Genomic DNA, 23,920 nt, shown 5'->3' with positions numbered 1-23,920 from the left:
TGTGTCGGAAAGCCCCGCCACGCGTGCAGGTAGCGGAGGCGGTGCGCTGTGCAGTGCCGGGATTTTTCCCGAGGGGTTGGACGGAGTGCCGGGCAAGAGGCACTTAACGAAGTCCTGCGGATGAGTTAGGGGTTCGAAGACGGGGCGCCAAGTAGGGATAAGGAGGTTGCTCAGCAAAGGCAGGGAGCGTCACCAGGAGGGTACCAAAGGCTTCCCTGCAGTAACCTGCCCGTAGACGTAAACGTCCCGCGAAAGGATGGGGATAGCGAGGACGAGAAATGGCAAGCAGAAGCAAATTCAGGGTAATGACTAAGGTGCCCTGAGGGGCTCTTGTCATGGTAAGTGGGCAACGAAGCGATGTGAAGTTCGGTGTTAAGTGAAAAGTCATACATACGTGAAAAACCATATACATAGCAAATTTTTTTATATATATGTATATGTTTTGTCATTTAGGAGAGATTTTTAGAAGGTAGATATTTCTGTGAAAACATCATGCTTGGCAGCTATCGAAAAGACAAATTGAAAGTTGCAAACGAAGTAGGACAGCAGTAAAGAACAAGACAAAAAAAATCACCCTTTGACCACTCCAGTAGACTGTATTTTTAGTGCTACATGCGGTTCTTGTTCCTTCCATCACAGAAAGCAGATTGTGAGTTTGGAAAAAAGAGTGCTGGGGACAATGAGAGACATGAAGTGGTTTCAGAATAAAGGAAGCCAGATAGACTAGGACTTGTGTCATCTTGATGAGGCAGTGTGCTAACATCTTAATTTCATTTTTAGAATGATAATAAAGAAAAAGGGAAAAGAAGTTCATGAGGAGCCTGTACAGAAGAAGAAAAAGGTGAAAAGTAGTAGGAGCCAGACTACGGTTAAAATTGAGAAAGATGTTCAAGCTGTCGTTATAACTGAGGATGACGACCAGCTTGAGACAAAAACAAAGGTAAGGAAAAAGGAAAATTTAAAAGATGAGTGTTTAGACCAATTAGAACTGAAGAAGAAAAAGAAGAAAAAGAAAGTTGAATCTGAGTTACTGAAAGAAGCATGTTCAGAAAGCTTTGTGAATGTACAAGGCCATCTGGATTCAAAACCTCAAGAAGAATCAGAGAAACAAATTAAAATTCTGAAAAAGAAGAAGAAAAAAGTCCAGTGTCATTCCTCCTTATTGGAGGATAATCAGAGTAGTGATGTGAAGCTTTCAAATCATCATACAGATGGTACTAAAGAAAATGACTTTGCTTTTAAAAAAAGTGGAAAGAACACTGCTTTGAATTTGGAATTGGATGGTAAAGTAACTAGGAAAAAAAAGAAGAAAGGCATTTTTTCTTTTTCATTAGAGGACAACCAGGACAGTGAACATAAACAGTTGGAAACAGTTTGTAAAAAAACACACAGATATATTTCACAAGAAGAAGCTTTTATGGGCGAAAACCATGGAACAGATACTATCCAGAATGATGGAGAGAATTACGTGAGAAGAAAGAGTAGGAAGAAGAAGAAAGAGAAGTCTGACTCCTTTTTACCACTAGCAGATAATCGGGACATCTGTGGAGCTCCTGGTAGCCACATTGAATTAAATGACTTCAGAAAAAGGCAAAGAAAGAATTCCCAGGAAATTACATTGACAAATAAAGAGGAGGACGACAGTATTGAGAACTCCAGAAGTACCAGAGAGACCAAGAGGAAGAAGAAGAGAAGCAAAGATATTTCTTCCTTAACATGTGAAGATAATCGAGTCTACAGTCACAGAGCTCCTGATAAGCATCTCCCAGCACAGCAAGAAGTTGAGTTTGAGGAAGAAGAGCTTTCTGGAAAAAAAAGCAGGAAGAATATCAAGGATAATAATGAAGTCATCAAGAAGAAAAAGAGAAAGAAGATTCAGAAAGAGGAGGAGGAAACAACGTATTCAAAAGTTTCTTTAAACAATGACAGTGCATCTAAAAGCCATAAAGTAACACTACTAGAGAGCAATAAAAAGAACAAAGAGAGCAAAATGAAGCAAGCTGAATGTGTCGCAGGGGTCGTTGTAGATAGGGTGTTATGCAACAGTAATCATATGCTCTGTGACAGAAAAAGGAAAAAAAGAAAAAAAGAAGTACCACAGGACTTTGCTGAAGAACCAGGTTCAAAAGCAAATACAAAAAAGAAAAAGATGAAAAGAGAAGACGTGGGAAATGAGGGACTGGTAAGTTGTAAAGAAGGGGGCATCTTTGCACCCTCCTGCTAAGGCACTGAAACCTTTTTAGGTGGACAGTTTCCTATTTTGCAGGCTGTTCTGCCTCTTCAGACCCTTGGGTTACATTTAGGTCAATAGGGGCCTCCTCTGGCTTTTGAGAAGCAGCATCAGCTGATCTATTAATTCCAGCACGTAACAGTTGTGGAACACGGGAAAGTACGTTTAATGCCTGCTGCTGTAGTCATCTAGTGTTTCAGTTGTGAAAATGTAAATATTACAACTAACAGCAAGTATTGGCACAAAAAGAAAACTAGTACATACAGTCATAAATGTTCTTCTGTCCCCCCTTCAGTTGCTCTTAGAAAAGCGGCAACACTGCTATAAAATAGGATTTTAATACCATGTAATTTAACCTGAGCAGGTTGGTGTTTGTTAGACTTTTCCTCAAGCTTTTGCTGCTGTTGCTGCTGGAATTGCATAGTGTTAGAAACAAGGGAGAAATTTAACCAAAACCTGTTGTCTAACTTGGACGAAACTTTAGAGAAAAACCTAAGAATCCTAAGTGTAGACTAGGCTTAGAGCATTGGTGTATAAATTCTGATAGAAAATACTAGAGAACAACCTAAACACAAATTCTTAATTATAAAAAATAAATTTCTGCAAGAAAATAGATACAAGAGCTGTGTAAGTTATAACTGAAGGTACCTGGAATTGTACCCAGACTGACTGTTAAAGGAAATCCCATCCCAGAGTCTTGCAGTACTAACATTTCTGAGGTAAAACATGGAGAGGAACTGATGAAAGGTTTGAAATATAGAGGTTTCTTCTTTGATTTTTCTTTTCCAAAAATTAGACTATTAAGATCTGGTTTTATTCCTTTCACTTTTTTTTTTTTTAACTTTCTTCTTTTTTTATCTGTTTAAGGTCCTATTTTAAAGCTATCCAAGTGCCTGAAATTAGTACCTACATGCCCTAACCTCTGTTGTTGTTGTTGGGAATTAAGCTGAGAGATGCTCAGAAATTGAACAGGTATCTATCTGTATTTGTAGGTGCTTAAACAACTTTGAAAACAGCTCACTGCAAGTCATTAGGAGCCTGTTTATATTTTCATAGGTAATGGGAGACTTGCAGTGCAGTTGTTTTTTTATCAAGGACTTTGAATGCTTGGCTTGTTTAAAAGTCAAGCACTAGATAATAAAGCATCATTGAAGATTTTTGTAAACTAAGGATAGAGTGGGCCATCGCGCTCGCTGCCCCTCGAGCACACTGCATGGCGTGCTTTGCTTTGTTACGCACTCATATATGCAGTTTCTTTCTGTTTTGTGGAAACTTGGCAGCTTTCTGGGGTCTGGTGCTAATAATTAAATATAGATTTCTGTAAGCAGGTTCTTAACCTTCATGGAGACCCAGATACAGGCTTTTCCCAGAAAAGTTTGTGTTAGCAGTGTGTTCGCTTATCAGGCATTATGTGAGCAGATGTTTGGGGCTTTTTACTTAGGTTTCTCCTCTTGACCTTTCAAAGGACATGGTGGTTTTATCGCTGGGATGTACTCTCTAATTAAATTGACATTGCCTTTTTGAGACTGTTAGACGTTATTTGGATTCTTGCAGCTGCTCACGTTCTGTGGAGGCAAGATAAGCCTAACAGCGACAAGTAAACTTGCATGATGGTGGTGACCGATTACAATGGAAAACACAGCAAATACCCTGCAAACAACAGAGGAGAAGGGTGTAGGATGATGCATGTTTTGTTTCTCTTCCCCATATTCAGCTCTGTCCTTTAATCATAAAAACTACTTCAGAGAAATTCTCCTGAATATTGAGAAGCCTGGGTGAATCAGTTCTAGAGAAATCTAGTTCCTGCCAGGCCAAAAGACACTGCTGTAATAAATGGCTCATAATGTCAGTCTTGCATTTAACTGTGCCATAGTCCTGAACCATTTTCTAATCTACAGTATGTCACAGACAGTGCTGCATGCCTTGAAAAATCCACTGTTGGGCTTGTGCTGCAAACAAAAGAGTAAATTTTTAAAGACAGTGTGGAATGATACCCACTTAATATCAATGATTGATATTTTTCCCGTTGGATGCCATTACAGTCACCTTGGGCAGAGTGAGGACTCAGTTTACCTCTTTGTTTGCCAGCGGACATCAGAAAGCATAATCCTACCACGTGTGAAGGTGCTCCCCTTCTGTGAAGTTGGGGGGAACGCTGGCACACCTCCAGGGAGGGGGTAATTTTTGCCGCGCAGTCGCCTTCAGCAGGTCGGCGACATGCTGTGAACGAGCCGGGACGGGGGTGCACCCTTCCTCCCTCCCTGTCTGCCGCTCCACCTTCCAGCTGAAAAACCCCGCCACGTTGCAGTTGTTTGCAGAATCCCATCACAACGGTTTTCCTGCTTGTTTTAATAGCTCTGAAAAGACAGCAACCAGGCCATCTAGAAATTGGGGGTGTTTTTTTGTTTTTTTCTTTCCATCCAAGAGAAGGAGTGCTCCTTACTGCAGTCAGTAATCTCACATTTTTAATGGTGCGTGTACTTGCGCGCGTGTGTGAAACCAACGTATAAAAGGTAGCTTTGGAAAACAAGGTAAGTAATTCATGACTTCTTAAATAAAACTGTAAACCCTCAAAAAAGTAACAGCAGCTTCTGCTGACAGAAGTATGTTACAAATATTTTCCTTGTCTTACTGTTCCCTGGCTATTTCATGCTTGGATTATGTTGGGTAGATCTTCCCTTTGGCCACCTTTTCCAGGCTGGTGTAAAGCTTATGGCTGTAATTTACCACTATCCTGGACTTACTACTTATCCTGTTACACTGGATGCCCCAAAATCTTACCCTTATTACAAATTTAGAAAAGAAAGGCTGAGGGCAATGATCTAGAAACACCAGTCAGTGGGAGCAAAAGCTGCTGAAGGGCTGTGCTTTGTGGAAGAGGTAGCAGCAGCTGGCTGCGGGTGGACTCTGCCGTTGGTTCACCTCCTGCCGTCCTGCCCATCCGCTCCTGCCGTAGCGGCTCTGTCTCTTCACATCAGCTCCCCGTTCCTCGCTCTCGGAAGTGGAACGAACGCGCTGTTTGCTGCCATTGTAGGAGACACTTTATGAATGTGTCACGCCTCTCCCTGGGCTCTTTCCAGACTGGGAGCTCCTTGGGGACCATCATCTACTCTGCATTTGTACAAGACTGAGCACAGTGCAGCTGCCTCTCAACTTTTGTTTGTTTGTTTGTTTGTTTTTTGGTGCTTTTTTGAAGTGGCTAGTGGGGTCAACATGACTCAAACCTGTCTTGTGCCTTTAGAGGGGCCATTATCTTACCACCAATTACTTTTTTTTTAACTTTCACTCTTATGTCCCTTATTTCAAGCATAAATTTAAACTTTTATGAAATGGTTTAATTTGAAATATCCTTGTCTGCAAAGGTTACTGTATGTGCCAGTGATGTTGGCAGGTCCATTTTAGTGTGTGAATTTTTAAAAAATCCCTTATCCTCTTTGTTAAAAAAAGGATCTCTTCCTTGAGGAGAAAGTCTCTACATAGAAATACACAGGTTTAATTGGCATTTCCGGCTTAGATCTGACTATTTCTTCTTGCCTCAGAATGGTACTACTGTATTGCTTTCTGTTTTTACTACTTTTGTGGTCAGAGCTGTGTAAATTCTAATTAACCAGAATGGATAAAAATATTCATACAAGCTTTTTCCTGATTTACAGGAGTATGTGGATGATGTAACTATTGTGCAGGAAAAAAAAGGGAACTGTGATGAAGTTAATGTAGACAAGGTATGCTTTGTCTTAATTGTGTAAGATTTAAAGCAAGTCAGCATTTAATGTATGCATAGAATTTGTAACAAAAAAGCTGCTTTGTTGCTCATCTATGCCAAGATTTCCCTAAATAGAGCTCTACTTAAAATGTGCTTTACCTTCCATGGGTTAAGTCCAAAATGTACAGCTCCCGTCAATGTCAGAAGCTTCTAAGTAGCTTATTAGGTTAAATACAGGTTTCTTTGTCTCTCATCAATGTTGGCAGTTCAGTGTGGCTGTTCCTGCAGTTAGAAGATTAAACATATCTGATACAGCAAAACGTTCATTTAAAATACCACTAGAAAAATCACAGTTCTCGTGTCAAGCGTGTAGAAGGATCACTTGCAACTTCTTAATTATCCTTGCAAAATTCTGAAGGGAACTAGTTATTTTATTCTTACCTTTTCATTGTGAATTAACTGTCATTTAACACAGAGAAGATAGTGTCTTGTGCTGTTTTTTCTGCATGCTAGGTGAGGCGGCAGGCTCTGCAAGAAGAAATAGATAGAGAATCTGGCAAAACCAAGGTTTTCAATCCCGAAGTGGAACAGGTGTGTATGAACTTACACCTTGATCTGATGGAAATATGTATCCTAGAGCAAGTTCCTGAAAAAAGCACTGCACCCTTTTTTTGTATGTGGCTCAGCTACATGGCTTGGCACAATACTTTTCCTTCTGACTGTAAATTTAAGGTCATGCTATGGAACAAGTTAGTACGATCCCAAAAGAGTCTGGGAGCTGAGCAGTGAACTCCGACAGCAGTTGGCATTGTACAGAGCTCTAATTCCCATTATCAGTCCTCAAAAGCAACATTTTCTCTGGTTCCTCTCAAGAATGAGCCATGACAAATTGCTAAAGAAGCATTTTCTGCTTACTGTGAAATATAAGTAATTCCAGGCTACAGATACACTGAATTGTTTTCTGGAAGACTTTGCAGACATTCAGCAACAGGGGTGCACATGGAAAGATAAAAGGGATGACAACTGCTAACACGGCTGTGGTATTTACAGTCAGTCCTCTAACTTCTACATCTTTCCTCCACCTCTTTGAAAGATAATTCTTTGGTTTTGCATCCTACTCAGCCTGCCTCCTGACAGGTTTACAGTACGGTACTGGAAACTGTTGCGGTACTGTTTAGCAGGGGTAGTAAGATTCAGGAGGAGAGAAAACTTTGATAGTAATTCAGGATTCTTAGTTGTTTTGCAAGACTGCCAGTATGCCTAGAAGGTTGGAATATACCTGAAACAAATGCCAGAAACAACTCCTGTAGGTTTTTACATAGTGAGAGGCAGACTGCAAGAGCTCTGGAACTGCAGCTGTCGAATAGTCTCTGAAGTCATTGAGAAAAACGACATCTTTGGCAGGGAGTCTCAGTTCTTTGGTGCTGATCTGTCTCTGTTTAGTAGTATGCAGAAGAACGGAAGCTATGGAAACTAATTCATCAGCTTCATGAAGAGTGAGCTGGAAACGCTGCAGCAAAAGCTACGTGTAGTGCCTGCCAGCAATTCACTTAAAAAATTACAGGGTTTGACAAGCCACAATTATTTTTGCATCTGTGCAGATGTCTCCCGTTCCAAAGGGAGGACGCATATACACGTGTATGTGTGCGTCTGTGTCACAGACCTGGGCTTATACAGCAACTTGGCTTTGGGCAAGGTAAAAATAATGAAGTATTATGGATAGCTTTCTTTTAATAGCAGGTATTCTGGCCTGTGATAGTGAATAATATTCCAGGCTCGCATTTTTTTAACTTAAATAAACCCACTACAGCTTGCCTGCAATATTGTGTAGCATGCTGTGTATCATGTTGGCTGTCTAGCAGAGAGTGACTGTTTCATGAAAGCTACAACTGTTCAGTTGGAAGAATTTCAGGCTTACATAAACACACCACTAAAGTCACATTTTTTCCTTTGATGTAGCCAGCTCAGTCTATTTAATTAATGATCAAACATTCTTCCATTTAATATCACCCCTGATTTTAAAGAAAAAATTGAGACTAGCAGTCCTGCCAAAAAAGTTAGAAATGACGGCATAGCTCATAGATATAGCTCAGGAGTCAAATGAGATCCTGTCCCAGCTTCATCTGGGATAGAGTTAATTTCCTTCATAGAAGCTAGTATGAGGCTATGGTTTGGACTGGGATGAAAATAATGTTGATAACATACTGATGTTTTCAGTTGTTGCTGTTTTCATCCCAGATCGAAACCATAGCCTCATACTAGCTTCTATGAAGGAAATTAACTCTATCCCAGATGAAGCCGGGACAGATCCTTAGATAATGAAGCCTGTTCTTCGGTAAGCCAGAAGTCCATAAACTTTATAAATCGTATGATATATCTTGGGTTATCCACAAACAGCTGAGTTCTGATTTTACTTGGACATCGCCTGTATTCTCAGAAAGAAGCCAGTATCTGCAGACAAAAGAAAAATCCTGGAGTTAACTAGTTTAAAGAATACAGTGAAAGGCAGAGTTAGGGAATGGCAAACTGCAAGGGAGGGGAGGCTTTAAGGGTACTGTATTTAGTCTGTTGGGTAAGGGTATGCCCTCAGTTTTTGCACCCTTAATTACCATATTAGTGGTAATCAGTGAGATGAGAATGCAAATATTACTTCAAGTATATAAGACAGATTGAGCACTGCAAAACGAACATAACAAAACACTGCTGAAAACAACAGCTACCTATCTAGGCAGTAGGAGAATGAAAAGATAATCATATGATGTGACAAAGCGAAAGAGAAATAGGATTAAGCCTGACAACTGTCATAGAGTAAGAGAAATGACTGGGCAATGTCTGGCTCTTTGAGCTAGGTCAGCATTATCCAGGGAGCAGAAAAGTCAAGATTCCTAAAGACAGAGGGAAAGGAGATTCTGAAAGCGCATTAAACCCCGTCTCCAGGTTAAGTGAACTGAAATGCTAATGATGATGCACTCTTGCAGGGCTATGTCATTCTTTTATCACATCCTTTGATAGGTGCTACCCATGGAATGACTGCTTCCCAGATTTGACAACCCTGTCAGGTTTTTGTAGCTAGTTCTGTTCTCATGGTACACAGCCGGAAATTGTCTTCCTTGGTCTTGGTATTATTTAATTTTAGCATTAACCTTGTTTTGCTTTACAGGATACAAAGTTCGGCCAGTGGAGTACAGCTGCTTTTCGAAGTTCTGAGGAAAAAATGAAGTTTTTTAGACTAATGGGTGGCTTTAAAAAGGGCTCTGTGCCTATCCAAAATCTCCCAGCAACTACAAACAAACCAAACATGGCTCTGAACAGGGAAGGGGAGGAGAAGTTACAGCAGGCTCTGAAGATAGAATTTGATAAAGCAATGGATTTGAAGCAACATAGAGGAATTGGTCTTGGATTTCAACCTGCTGCCAACAAAAAAGTATACATAAACAAATATTCATCTAGGTCTATAAAATTTGAAGATTAAAACTCTGAAGTAATAAAAGGAATGAAAATTCAACAGCCAAATTTCTTTTTACTTTCCACATCTTTTTGAAATAAAATACAAAATGTTTAAGAAATTTGATTTATGAGGCACTTTTAGTACAAGTTTTCAACTGCATATGCCAGATTATGTGGAGCTGGGTCCTCCCTTCATCTAAACAGTTAAGTTTTTGAAACCTTTACAATGTTTTCTACAAGGCAAGAGACGGACTCCTCTAAAGATTGAAGCTATGTCAGCAGTGCCTGCAACAAGCCCAAACTTTGTAAATTTTTTTAAAATGCTAATTTCATAAAATTTTTTGCTCCACTTTAGTGATTCAAAAGATTTTAGTGTTCTGTAGAATCTTTACATTTTTACACTCAGTGAGTGGTACAAAGTGATGACATTTTACTTTGAAGAAACAGTACTGGTGTACTGCCTACAAATTTGACAAGGGGAGACTTGGAGACTTTTAACTCCAAAAGTAGTTTCTTAAATATTAGCATCTTCATTATAATAATGAATAGCACTGAACGTCCTCTATATTTTAACTATGCTCTGGCAGTTGGAGTTTCAAGCAGTGGCTGTTATTGTAAATTAAGGTAAATGCTTTCTGGATAGCAAATATAGGGATCTAGACTTCCTAAATTACAGAAAGCAAGGTAATTTTAATGTGTGTATTGGGTTCATTATACAACAATCTGAATGAAATTTCTAACCTTTGGATTTTCAGATAACTTGCACTTTCACTGGCTTTTTAATGAGTACAAAATACGAGACTGCATGTTCAGAATTCAGGGGCCCAAAGGAATCTATCAGTGTCTTGCATGAAGTTACAAGAAGATAGTGAGAAACTGTCATGTATTTTATTACTGGCTGTGACATTTGTTATGGGAGACAGTGTTGTTAAGTTTTAGTGTGGCTCTGGTTCTTAAGCAGAATAAGGTGACCATCTCTTATGTCCATGCCTGCTGTAGTGTAATAGTGGCCAACTTGCAGGGGAACCCCAGCCCCCCAGGACTAGGTTACTATCTCTACTTACCCAGCGCGTTGTTTTTCTGCTGAATTACCCACCCTTTTTGATAAGACCATGCCAACTGAACTACTAAATTTCTTGCTCTTTTTAAGGTAACCTCACTTTCCACAATAGTCTCTTCCAGTGGACCACTCCACCTGAAAGCTGCTGCCTTCAGCAGAAAATACACTTAACAAAAGAGCAGTGTGTTTTGGGCAACGCCTGAGGGGAAGAGAAAATTATGCAGAGGCTCCAGCTTCAGGGATTGCCATGAATCCATTCCCATACCTGGGAAGAGGGCGATGATGAACCACTTCCTGCAGGTCTGAACTTGTCTTTGAGGAAACGACCTCCTCTAAAGTGTCATTTAAAACCACCACTACCTTAAGGCGAGCCTGTTTTGCACCAGTGCCCTCAAAGCTCAGCAACTGGCTTCGGTCAGCCCTTCTAGGCTTCAGCTGTTGCTTTACTTAAATTCAGGTTGTGGAGGTTCTGTTTTCTCTTCTGATTTAAGACAAATGCTTAATTCAGGCCCTCAGCTACTTGCCTGGCAAAAAAAAGAAGAGTTAAAGGAACAGGTAGGAAAATGGCAGTTAGTGACTTTAGGAGGAGAGGGACAGCATGTCCCCATCAGTGACTGCAGAGCCAGTCTTGGGTGGGTAGTAAGTGGTCTTCACTGCCACTGATGAAGATGCTGAAGGCGATACTAGTCCTAGCCGTGCCTTTGGGTAAGGACTCTTTTTTCTATCTAGAATTGCATAACGTGTTATCAGCGTGTCGCTTGACTATAGCTTTGTGGATGGCCTGGCACCTTGCTGTTTATAATACTGAGGGCATGAAAACGTCATCGTTCAAAAAACAAGACACGTTCCTGGGGAAAAAAACTGTCAGCTTTTTTTAAGCAGCGCAACTTGGTCTGGCCTGTGTATTTGCTATCTACAGAAGAAAGAGGAGGTCTATAATGTAAAGTGCTTTAACTAAAACTAATTTTGCTCTAACGTGGAAGTAAGCCAAAAGCAGTTTATTAGAGTGGCTGTGTTAGCTTTTAAGCTATATGTTTAGAGTTTGCTCCTGATAACTAACCAGAGCTTTCTGCCTGTCGTTGAGCTATTTTTGCATTAATAAAAACAGCAGTAAAACATTTGAAAGCATTTTTCATGGTGGTCTTACATCAATAAAGAAACCAAAGTTATACTGTGCTCAAAAGACAACAGGCAAAAATTGGTGCCTGTATGGGGAACAGAAGCAGTTGGGACACTTGCAAGCCTGCGGTAAGAGTTTCTGTTGTACAGAATCTGGAACAACGCCACGCTGGGTTTAGAGCAGTACATTTGCCCCCGGAGGGCAATTTCTGCCATACTACAGCTGCTGAGTGTGACCCACTTGGTGGTTTAGAGAGATTGGAGTTTAATCCCACTTACCAGTTCGTGGTTTATGTTTCCAAGCCCAACAGGAAGAATCATCTACGTGCTGTTGAGAGCTGTTTTGTGCAGCTGCAGCGAGAAGGAAAGCTAGATTAAAAGTGGGACACGGTAACATATGTGGTGCTATCATTTCATTATCTGTGTGTACTTTACACAGAATTATTTAAGGAAAGTCAGTATAATTAAAATAGCTATGTACTAAAGGTTGGAAAGGTTCTGTATCAAGCTGATACAACTTCATAATTGTTTTGTATTCCTGCAGCTGTACTCAACTTACATGTATAGTCTGTACCAGGACCAAAGGGTCCTTGTTCAGTTCTTTACAACCTTAACACAAAATACATATTTTAGATGTAGCCAGCTTCAATAATGACTGAGGAGATGAAAAACATGCAACAAGAATGGTTTAATAATTTGGGTGGTATTTATTATCAGCTTGCTAACTCCTTAAATACATGGTTCTAGCAAAACTGATGACTTGTTTAGCCTTGACAAAATAAAACATTTTTGTGCAAAAAATGTGTCTCAATATCCATACAAAGATTTAGCTCATTAAAATACTTACCACTAACCAATAGCAGCAATAGATGCAAGGTCTCGACATGGTTCCTCACCGTGGAACAGAAGTGGTGAGAGTGAAATTTATGAGGTGTAATAGCAGCACATGTAACTAAATTCCACAAGGGTAAGGTGATAAATTTGTATACGCAAAGAAACTCGCCCAGAACAAAGAGATGAACTGCAAATTGTTTTATTCAGTTACAGTGTACTTTGCGAATATAGAGTACTTTGCATACATTTCCATTTTCCTTTGCAGACAACACTTAAAGACTCCTTCCATTTTACAAAATACCACTGAACTAAAATGAAAGCATAAACATGTCTGTGAAAATGTATTGTAGATATTAGAACAGTAACACCTCAGCCATTTTTCTCTTTTACTGGAACTGACCAAACAAATGTTGGCAGCATCCCAAAGCAGAAAGACAACTTAGTAGGATTATTATATTGAAATGCTGCTTTCTACACAGGAAAAAAGACTGTTCTGCAAGTGGGATGAAGTTTGGAGGCTATGAATTGATCCGTGCAGATTATCTTCTTCCTGTGTTGCTAAAATGCCAACAGATTAGATTTTGAAAGGCTTTTGCAACCATAAAGGTTCAGAATACCCTTTACTAAATCTAAATCGGCATTTAAAATAAGAATATAGTGGTAAAACTGGAAACAGAAATTCAGGTTAAATTATTGCACTCAGAACAGTTTTGCTTTTACCTGTGTCCCAAGTAAATCTGTCACACTAAGTAAAATAAAAATACACTGAACTCCTCCAGTCAGAATCTAGATCAGTGATTTTTCGCCTCGCCTACATGCTCTTGGACAGGTGACTCCTTGGAAAAGAGGCGTTCATCAGGTCCTGGACTGCAGAGGAAGCCGAAGGGCCAAGTCTGCGAAGTGGCTCATTTCAGGTTGTTTGCTTCGCCGCTTGATGTATTCTAGCGTTTTCACCTGGGCATGAAAAGAAAGATATTTTGAGATTTTTAGTGTCTTCGTCTTTTCTCATTTCATAGGCCATCATTTAATCTATGTGAAGGTGTTTATTTTAATAGGCACTCTCAAGATTTTCCCTGAATTTCACTAGCTACAGGAGCACTTCCTTTTCTCACTCCAGAGCTCATTATCATGTGTATCTTTCTTAAAGGCTCTAGAATGCCCACTTCCCCAGCTTAAACCATGCAGTTCCTCCACTAAATAAAAATGCTGTATTTCTCTTACAGATAGTTTTCTGTACTGAAAAAGTTACAGCACCCAACATTTCCAGGTTCCTTAATGTGGAAAATACATTTAGAAGTGCTAGAAAGATAAAGACCATTTGAAGTAACAGTAGCTGCTTATTCATTAAAAAGCATTTAAGCAATAAAGTTGGGGTTTTTAAGATTTTTTTGTTGTTGTTGTTAAGAGAGCAACTTGTAAAGAGATTAGGGTTACTCAGATCAAGAAAATGTTACCTCTTCCCAAAGGAGGAGTTGAAAAAAATCTTAAGAACTAAAATTTCTCTGCATTATCTTTTTTCCTTACCATAGTCTTGGTGTCAGCAAAGCCATGTTTCTGAGCAAGATTCCAGAGATTGACTGAAAGCTGGTTTAGTTTGTTGTTTCGTAGATCCCCATGAGCTAGAATAGTGTTAAAGAAATAGAGTGCCAGCTGGCTCTGACGCTTCAGGGTCTACAATGAAAAAAAAATAAATTCCTATATTACCATGTAGTCATCTCAAAATAGCCAGCATAACCTTGCCAGATTCTCTGAACTCTCAGAAGTGCAAGGGGCAGATACTCGCTCTGTATTACACAGCAACAATTAGATGCAAGAATACAGGCATAGTTTCCACGTTTCATTCAGAACGCAAAAGTAGTGATAGTCATAGTCACGGATCAACCTAAGCTGCTGTAAAGAAAAAACCCTCACATTGGCATAGCACAGTATGGGGCTCTGACACATTTTTAACACAAGACTCCCTACAATTGCATAGAAATCACATTCCCACCAACCAGCCTTGCACTTATGCCACCATGCCTGTATATTTTTTGGAGAGACCACTATCATAAATCTAGACTAATGCGTTCCGGCTTTTTCCAGCAGTCTATTCTACTTCTATTTATTTAACCAAAGGTGGTTTTTTCCCTGCTATTCTTTCACTGAAACTTTGGTGATACCAACATATTTGCAGCTACTTTCCCTAAAATTGCTGAGGAGGGACCTTGAGGAGGACGCCTGCTTCACGGTAATCTACCATGGAGGAGCACTATGCTCTTAGCCTCTACGGAAGGGTTCTGGGACGCAGACAATCCTGCGCTAAGCTTACCCCAAATCAGGGTGCTAGCACCCTGTGAGTGGAAAACAGAAGTAATTAAAACGCTATTGCAGATTATGCCTATTCCTACAGAATAAGTTTTAAAAAGCTAAAAGGATGAATTATTATTGGATGCATCTGAGATGTAGTATTTGTTTATACTTCTTTGCTGCAGCTGTCCTTTGTTTTTTGCTCAAGGAAGACCACTGATAAAAGCCTAGCTCCATCTTACACGGAAACCACAGCAGCAGAGTAGTAGTTAGAACTGTCAGCTGGGCACCTCAATTAATGAACTTAATACTTCAGCCCTCGCAGTTCAATACATGCTAGGGTAGCTAATATACTTAGCTAATATACAGCTAATAGAGCTGCTCAAAGCTCCAGGACAAGTTCCCTAAGCACTAAATCATTATATGAAATGACAAAGAAAACAGCTCTTCCTGTAACAGTTATCTACATCAGCAATTTCCATCCCAAGAGCTCCAAAACCTGTTTATAGGCTAAAGCTACAACCACCATTTGGAAGCATTGAGAAATGCAATTGATCCATCTAGTCCAGTAGTATTAAAGAGCACTTTAACTTTTACAACTCAAAAAGACAATAAAAGGGAAAGTAGTTATGCTTAAATATTACTGTAGTATCTCTCTTATAGGACTAACATCCTTCAGGGAAAAACAGATACAAGGTACAGCCAGCTAGTCCATGTTTTGCTACATTATTCACAAGGCATCCTGCCACATCACCATGTACCCTGGATTAACACAATAACCTCTATTACCTATAATTTTTTTTTCGCATTGACCATCTAATGCCTGTCTGTCTTCTCCTGAATACAAACTTCAAAGAGGTTCCTGGGAATTGCTTGGAAGTTGCCTCACAAGAAGTGCGACAGTTTAATTATTGGGCAGAATGCAAAAGCAGCAGTGCTCCAGTCTGAGTGTCAACTAGTGAAGTTTTCCAGGCATATCAATGTAAATACAAAATCCATTCTTTAAAATAAGGATGACATTTTGTCTAGTTTAAAACATACATACTTCAAAAAGGATCTAGAAACACGTTAAGAAGCTAGAAGAATGAGCTGCACACTAACTCTCATTGTTTTGGGGTAGGTATAACAGGCAGGATTTTGGCATCTATTCATCAGTTACACAATGCAAAGTGAAGACAGAGGCAGGCTTGGGTATGCAGTACATTCCACCATCCCTGACAACGAACAAGAAGAGTCACACAATGCTTCACATGGTGACGAACAGGAATGTTTGTGTAACATGGCACCGACCTCCAACCCGGGGGGAACATCTATGTTATATCAAGCTAAGTGAGCTTGAATTGTGGGTGGCACGCTAACTCACAGGATGTAGTCACAGGCAGCAAGGAGAAAGCAACAGCTCAACTATTTGGCAACCACATACATCACGAGACTAGCAATTCCCACACCAAAAAGGATTGCCAACCTTCCAGGCAGCGCATGTCCCATAATCTTTGGAATAACGCTGATGACAATGAAACAAAGAACAAGCTACATCATCCCAGAACGTGACCCCCTGGTGTCCTAACCCTTCCACAAAAGCGCAGAGCAACGTTCAAATTTCATATAGCGTAACAGAAAAAAATTGGACCTTTCACACAATGGACCACGTACCTTTGCATTTCACAAAAACTCTGGCTAGCAATTCAAACATTCATTCCTGCCGTCCAGTGACTTTTGCCAGACACCTATGCCGTAAGGGTGCTTCAAGCCTTCTGTCAGAAAAGCATTTGTGCATTTACATAGGTTGCTTCTCTGAAGGTGCATCTAGCTTGCTGCTGCTCCCATGCAGGGCTTTAAAATAACCGGCTCAGATACTTGTTAACAGTCCATCCGCGGCAGCACAGAGCTCAGCATGGGCTGTAAGGCTCCTCCAAGGTACTAAATATAATCGGTCTAGGCTGAGTCTCCATGCTGATACAGCATCTGTTTGCTAGTATTATGTGAACTATCTAGCCCAAAATTATTTACAGCACTACTGTGATGCTAGTGGTTACATCCTTGTGATCCAAATCTAGATATTCCTAAAGAAAGCCATGACAGCTTTGCCTTCCCCTAAAAGCTCTCACATGAAGCCTTTTGGGAACATTTTAACACCTGTTAGTTCACTGGAAAAGATCATGAGCTGCATGGGACAGACCAGGTTCTCAACTCTCTCATTACACAACTGTCCTAACGTGGAATAAATGAAGCACCTAGCACCAATGGCAGCTAAATCGAGTTCATTTATAATAAAAGGAAACAATGATTTGAGAAAAGAAAACACCAAGAACTAAGGTGGAGCTGGGAGCTCATACCACACAAGAGGATACATATGCCTTATTTCACCACTCCTCTAGCACACTGAGATGGTCAGAAGAGAAAGTGCTTTCTTTCAGATACAATCCTTGAAAGAGCAAACCAGAACCTCCTCTAGAGTACTCAGAGTCACACTGACAGCTTCTGCTGGCTTTAGGGTGCAGTAACACACCTTTTAGTTAAGGCAGGTTGAAACATTTTACTCCTAGCTCTATACTGGCACCATGGTAGGTTCATCTCTTATTTCAGAGTCACAGAATCATTAAGGTTGGAAAAGACCTTCAAGATCATCAAGTACAACCATTAACCCAACACTACCATGCCCCCTAAACCATGTCCCAAAGTGCCACGTCCACATGTTTTTTGAACGCCTCCAGTGATGGTGACTCCACCACCTCCCTGGGCAGCCTGTTCCAATGCTTGACCACTCTCTCGGTAAAGAAATTTCTCCTAATACCTAGTCTAAACCTCCCCTGGTGCAACTTGAGGCCATCTCCTCTCGTCCTATCGCTGGTTATTTGGGAGAAGAGACCAACACCCACCTCACTACAACCCCCTTTCAGGTAGTTGTAGAGAGCGATGAGATCTCCCCTCAGCCTCCTCTTCTCCAGACTGAACAACCCCAGTTCCTTCAGCTGCTCCTCATAAGACTTGTTCTCCAGACCCTCACCAGCTTCACTGCCCTTCTTTGGACACGCTCCAGCAACTCTAAGTCCTTCTTGTAATGAGTCCTTAACCTATTTTTAAAGCTTTCAATATTCATAGTGCTGCACACATCAGTTTGATTTCCCTCTAAAATTCATCCAACAAAGATGTGCTCCATGTGGAACTTGTGGTTCATGGAAGACTAGACCATACTTTCCAAAGCCATACTCAGTAATCCTGCTGTAGGCCATCAGCAGAATCCCAATTTATTTATTTTGGTTTCCACCATTTACCAAGTATCTGACAAACATGCAGAAACAACATTCCAAATCAAACTATTTCTAGTCCTTAAACTCCGCCAGCATGCCAGAGACAATGGTGTAATAAAAGGATTAATCTGGGAGTTACGACTTGCTAACTCTGAGACAAAGAAGCGGAGTCAATATGCGCTTACCAGCCACAGCTCCTCATTGCAGCGTACCCATCCTTTTGCTGAGCCATCAGCAGGTAAGCTGCAAGCATGCCAAAACAGGCACCTTCACCAGCTGCAACATCTTCTGGAAACTGCAGCAGGTAAATTCCCTTGCCTCGCTACTCCCAACAGGGAATGAAATGTTTAACCACCTTTAGAAAATCCTGGCCAACGACACAAAATCCTTCAGGATGAGCAACCTCTTCTCAACTTAAAACACACCCACACAAATGAGAACTATGTCCAACTCTGCCTGTAGTTCAGTATTCAAACACATGTGAAACCAAATGAAGTTTTAAGAGTTTATATAAAATAAAAGTCTGTGGTGTTGAAAGCAGAAGCCTCACGAGCATACCCAGGAATTGCTTTCTACTGCTCCATTTTTTATATTTACTATAAAAAGTCCAGTATCTATCATATAGTACACAAGCAAGACTGCCATTCTAAGGTAGCACTGCCAAGGACACAACAACATGCTCCTAATGTTTTGGATCAAAAGTGGTGTTTGAATACAACATACTCCATCTGGACATTTATCACTGAGTAGCAAGAGGCAAGATATTTACATTTCTAAGAAACCTGGAGCATAAGATTAGTCTTCCACCCACACAACGGCAGAGAGGATTCACTGATACATGCTCTCATGACCAGAAACAGCTTGAACTTTAGAGACCTGTACAGAACTGAAAATTGCCATTCAAACACTGTAACATAAACTCAGCATTCTCTAATATTGCAAAAAGACCATGCTGTGTTAACATAAGATGCATTGTTCTCTTCCAAATTGCCATTTTGGTGAAAGCATTTTATTGTAAGAAAAATTTATTTTCCTTTATAGCTTTTAAAGGAAATGAACCAATAAAACCCCAGTATCATCAGAGGCTTCTTCATTTAAATAAGCAGTCAAGCAGATGATTAATAAAAGGTCACCAACACTGAAGCAATCCAAATACCGCAGTGATTTTATGATCAGTTCTACTTTAGCACAAATGAAGGTCTCCAACAACATTCTCATAGCCTTTATTTCCTCAGGAACAACAGCTTTCTCAAAAAACTGTTCATACTTACAAAACAATTTTTATCTAAATCTCTCAAGGACTTTTACTCAACAAAGCAAAATAAATGCTCCCCCTTTGTAAATAAGGATGGACAGAGCAGTAAATCCCAGGCCACAGAGGCAAAGGACCTATATCCATGCTGCTTAGCTTTAAATCCAGTTTTCTATATAATAACTGCTTCAGTGAAACAACACAGGATCTCATTACTCAAAGTATTGAAAGCAGGGAAAAAAGCGCAAGCCTTTCAGAAAACACAGATTTCAAGCCCTACAAACGTTCCCATATAGGAACATGCTCCATATAGGAGTCAGATGTAAAAAATCCTCAATATACAACTCTCAGTCCTGGAAACTGTTCGAAATCTCCTTCCAATACCCACTTCGACATTCCTAGCTGTACAAGAATGGTTGTTTTCTAAAAAAGAACTGCTATTCACTGTGGTGATGCGTACAATGATGTAGAGGCATTTGAGCAAAGGATTTTATTCATCTTACATCTCTGCAATTGCTCAAGGAAGAATAAACAGGATAGCAAAAGCAGAGAAAAGGCTAGACTTAGTATAGTGTCCTCCAAACATGTATCACTTAACACATCCTGTATTGGCAAACACTGCAGGCTACTGTGCAAACAGGCTATCTAAAAAATTCCATCAAATTAATCATCCCCTGCCCTCCCATTTCAGTCTATAAGCCACAACACTTCTATCAATATACAGCATTTAAGTAAGGGGTGATTAGAAAGCTGTGGAGGGGTCCAAGCTCAGAAACAGGTACATTAGCAGAACAGTAAGTTCTCATTATTTCAGTAATAAAACATTAGTCACCTGCCTTTCACACACAATCCATTAAGCCTCAGAGCCTCTGAACTCCAATCAAGAAATCCAATAAGCTGCCTAGAGTTTTCTTTCTTTTATATTGAACAAACATAGCCCTGTACTAAAAACAGGGTAAAGCCAGAACACCTTTTACCTCCCTCTGCACTTCTCTCCTGACTTCATCCTAGTGTGTGGGATCCAAAACTTCTACCAGTTAAAGGTGCCTTCCATTGTATTTTACCCAGTAACAGACTAGCTGTGAATTCTCACTTTGCCCATTGCAGAATTGGACGCTTCAGGCTACTGTTAACTTATCTGGCAGGAAAAAACAGTTTATTTGCAGAGAGAGAAAGTTGTCAGCCAGGAGGAAACAACAGGAGGGACGGACATGGAGCAGGTTCTAGGTGTAACTATACTGCAATCAAAGGAGCGACAGTGGCACTGCCTCCAATTCTCTAGCTTAGGCCAATAATTGCAATACCAGCATCACAGAGGTTATTACAGGCAGAAAGACTCTCCTAAGAAAAAAAGTTGTCCCACACCAAGCATCGTATTTCCATAACCAGACTACACCAGGACTCAAGCTAGTTGATTTAAAGCTAACTCTAACCTTGCTATGCTGGTCTGCAACTGCCATTCTGTACTGCGGCAGAATCGCATCCTTTGGTGCACCGCCACGATCGATACCACTGAGTATGCCAGAGTAGCTTCTCCTGCTTGTCGGTTCTACCAGACCGTCAATGTACAGCACACAGCTAAGGAGGTAATTTTAGCCTGCATCTTAAAACTATATTATAATTGCTACATGATCTCTTTCACATCATTAGGTCTTTCCACCACGAGCCTGCCTACATGATTGACTCACCTTTTAAACAAGTAAAATTACCTGATTTACTCTTGTAAGGTTGCTGGAGCTTTCTAAAAGACCAATGCCTGGTGAAGAAGGCAGTCCATTTATTCAACTCCAAAGTAATTTTGGTTTTGTATTGCATCAAGCTGCATAAGAACATACCTCTTCTTTTCCAAGGCTTTTCAGATGATCCAGGATCTGTGCTATCACTGTTTCACATAGTTTATTAATTTCGGCCAGGAACTTGGAGTCTCCACCATACAGGGTATCATTGGAATCAACTGCAGAGATGAATTCAAGCTTAGGTCTGGCTAAAGAGCTAGGCACTTGTTTGCTACTGATAACACCAGCTATTTATAGAAGACCAGATTTGGAAGTCATACAACGACCCTCCTCCATGAAACACAAACAGAACAATCCTGTTTAAGTGCCTACTGCTTGGTTGCCTACTATGTCCTCTTGATTTTAGGAACAAAACACTAAAAAGAATTTTCTAGCTTTAAGCTAGTCCTGTATTCCTGGATGCAGCCAGGTTCCAAAATATCTGCTAGACATAAATGCAAAGCAACATAAAATGTCAATTTTTATTTTTTCCACAGACTCCCTGTTCTCATCAGTTTGGAAGAGTATGGCCATCATCTTCAATGGCAGCAGGACAGCACCAAACAGTTCATGTGAAAACAATGAGATTTTCAAAGGAAACTGCATTTTAATTTTTTTTTTTCCTAAAACAAAACCTTGATTACCTCAAAGTCAGAGAGAAATTCAGAAAAATATATTTTCTATTTCAAAGGCCTTGAAGGATTTTTTGGAGGGAGAGAGCGCTTGAAGATTTTAGAGTTTATATGTGAGTTTAAACATGTTTCAGCCTCATTTATTTATCATGTTTTACTAAGAAGTTACAAGAAATTTGTAAGTTTAAGTGTATTCCAGGTAAATCAGAGAGCACATAGGATAAAAGGTAATCCTGTGTTCTCAAGTAAACTTCATTTTAAGAAGCTAAGGTACATGGTCCACCTAAGGGCAAAAAAAACCCCCAACCATCGTCCAACTACAGGGGGAAAATTACTAATTTATATTTCTATGCTTCTCTCCATTGAAAACTAATTAACTTAAATTTCTCATCTTGGGATGATGCAGTTATTTTGGTCATATAAAAAAATGGAATGAAAGAAAAAGCAGCTAAACCATGTTTCCTTACAGAATTTAAACAGCAGATTTACTATACAGTAGTTGTTCAACTGACAACTATTTTCTGTGCTGTTAACTGCAAAAGATATTTTGTCATGGTTGGTAACCAACAGACTATTCCCCAAAGAACTGCAGAATATATTCCAGCCTGCCTCTTTGTAAAAGCCCTGCACATCGGAAAGAGAAGGCCAAACTAGCCTGGCCTCTCAGACGAACTAATCTTGCCAGCATGTTTGAAAAGACTCGATTAATACTTTCTCTATGATCAGAAGGCAAAGACTCGAATTTCAGAGCATATAAAAATCTTATAAAAAGACTACAACCATTTTATAAAATGTAAAATCTTTAGAATTTTTTTCCAGCTATTTTGAAGATTTTTGTAAGTTAACACCACAATTTCCATAACTGAAAGCCTGCTTTCAGAGCAGCAAATACATTATTTAAATAACGAAGACTATGCATTACATTCTGAAAACTGGAGTTGTTAATAAATGTGAATATAACACCAACGATAACTATAAATCAAGCTGATACTTTAGATCAAAAGAAAACCCTCCATACGTTTACAGTTCTAGTATTTACTTGAAAAGTTCACAGTTCTAAGTATTTGCATCAATACTACCAGGAACAAACTAAGTAAACCACTCTGCACAGATTCACTTTAAAGAACAGACTGTACATCTGGTCAGGAGCCACCTCCTGTGATTATTTTAAGTTACAATATCTGGACCTACACACGAAAATAATCCATTCTGTAAGATTGACTACTACCATTGACCTTCATTAACTAGGTACAGTGATAACACAATACTACAAATCGCATGGTGGAACGCAAGGATCCAGAGCCACCCTTATGTATTACCTTTATCTACATGGTAGATATATGCTTCTTGAGTCATTGCAGACAGCAGATGCAAAACATGAGTATAAATCCTGACCTTGTCATCGTTGTTATCCTCCCAAGTGTAATCCTGGATCACATTTAGTAATCCTCGCACAAGAAACAACACTCCTTGTTCTGGATGGTCCTATAGAAAAGAAAAAAGATAGGTCAAAAACAATAATATAACAACCCCCAAACAAAAGCGGGATTATTTGCGGTCATTCAGGGGTTTAGAGTCACAGTATTAGTTCTATAAAAGCAAAAACTACAATATAATTAAAGCTGACAACTCCTCTTCTTAAGTGTTCTACCTGCAAATCCTTTTAAAAATGATTGTTCCAGTTTCCTTCTAAAATGCCCATTTGACCCATAATCATAAACTTGATCTAGGCAGCCTCCACAGACAAACTTTGAAATGCTTTGTTTTCTAGACATGGGGGAGTAGTACAAAATTAATTGTCAGGTTCTTAACAGCTAAGGCCTCTAAAATTAAACACACTGGGTAGATTTTTTTTTTTAATTAAAATAATGTCAGTAAGCTATAGAAACAAGTATATTACTCATGTAATTATTAGTTTCAGAAGAACACCTACACTGGGAAGAGTCAAGGTTACAGACAATCAACAATCCTTTAATATAAAAGGAATATAAAGACATCTGCTTTACATAAGCTGTGAGTTTTTAATAAGCACCCAGCTTATTTCAAGCTGGCAGTTGCTGCAACGGTACCAACATGGGAAGGACAAACCACAGTCCACTGGGGACATTTCCTTCTGATCATCTATCCTGAGAAGTAAACAGGAGAAAAAATTATGGAAACTAATTTCTGAATCCTGGTATCTCATTGCAAGTTCTTCTTCATTACTGAATCTGAGAGGTTGGACTCCCTCTTTCAATCATCTGTGAACGACGCGAGCAATTCCTCCGCGCAGCACGCGGTTCTGGCGCAGCCTTCCGTCAAAGCCCTCCTTCCGCAGCCAGTGGACAGCAG

The 23,920-nt window shown here is 39.8% G+C and overlaps 1 protein-coding gene across 1 annotated transcript in view; it reads right to left on the bottom strand.

The window, feature by feature from the left end:
- Positions 1–13,038: 13,038 nt before the first annotated feature.
- Positions 13,039–23,920, bottom strand: part of LOC104619692 (UPF0505 protein C16orf62-like) — a 12,443-nt gene continuing 1,561 nt past the window's right edge. The window contains exons 2-5 of the mRNA XM_010285658.1: positions 22,909–23,074; positions 21,018–21,136; positions 13,918–14,064; positions 13,039–13,347 (exon numbers count right to left, since the gene is read on the bottom strand). Of these exons, the coding sequence (XP_010283960.1) occupies positions 13,249–13,347; positions 13,918–14,064; positions 21,018–21,136; positions 22,909–23,074 (531 nt within the window). The 3' untranslated portion in view covers positions 13,039–13,248. The remainder of the gene's footprint in view (positions 13,348–13,917; positions 14,065–21,017; positions 21,137–22,908; positions 23,075–23,920) is intronic.

Source organism: Phaethon lepturus, unplaced genomic scaffold, assembly GCF_000687285.1.
Source record: "Phaethon lepturus isolate BGI_N335 unplaced genomic scaffold, ASM68728v1 scaffold48844, whole genome shotgun sequence".
Taxonomy (NCBI): Eukaryota; Metazoa; Chordata; class Aves; order Phaethontiformes; family Phaethontidae; genus Phaethon; species Phaethon lepturus.
The sequence above is the reverse complement of the archived record's forward strand: the minus strand, read 5'-3'. Positions and strand labels throughout refer to the sequence as shown.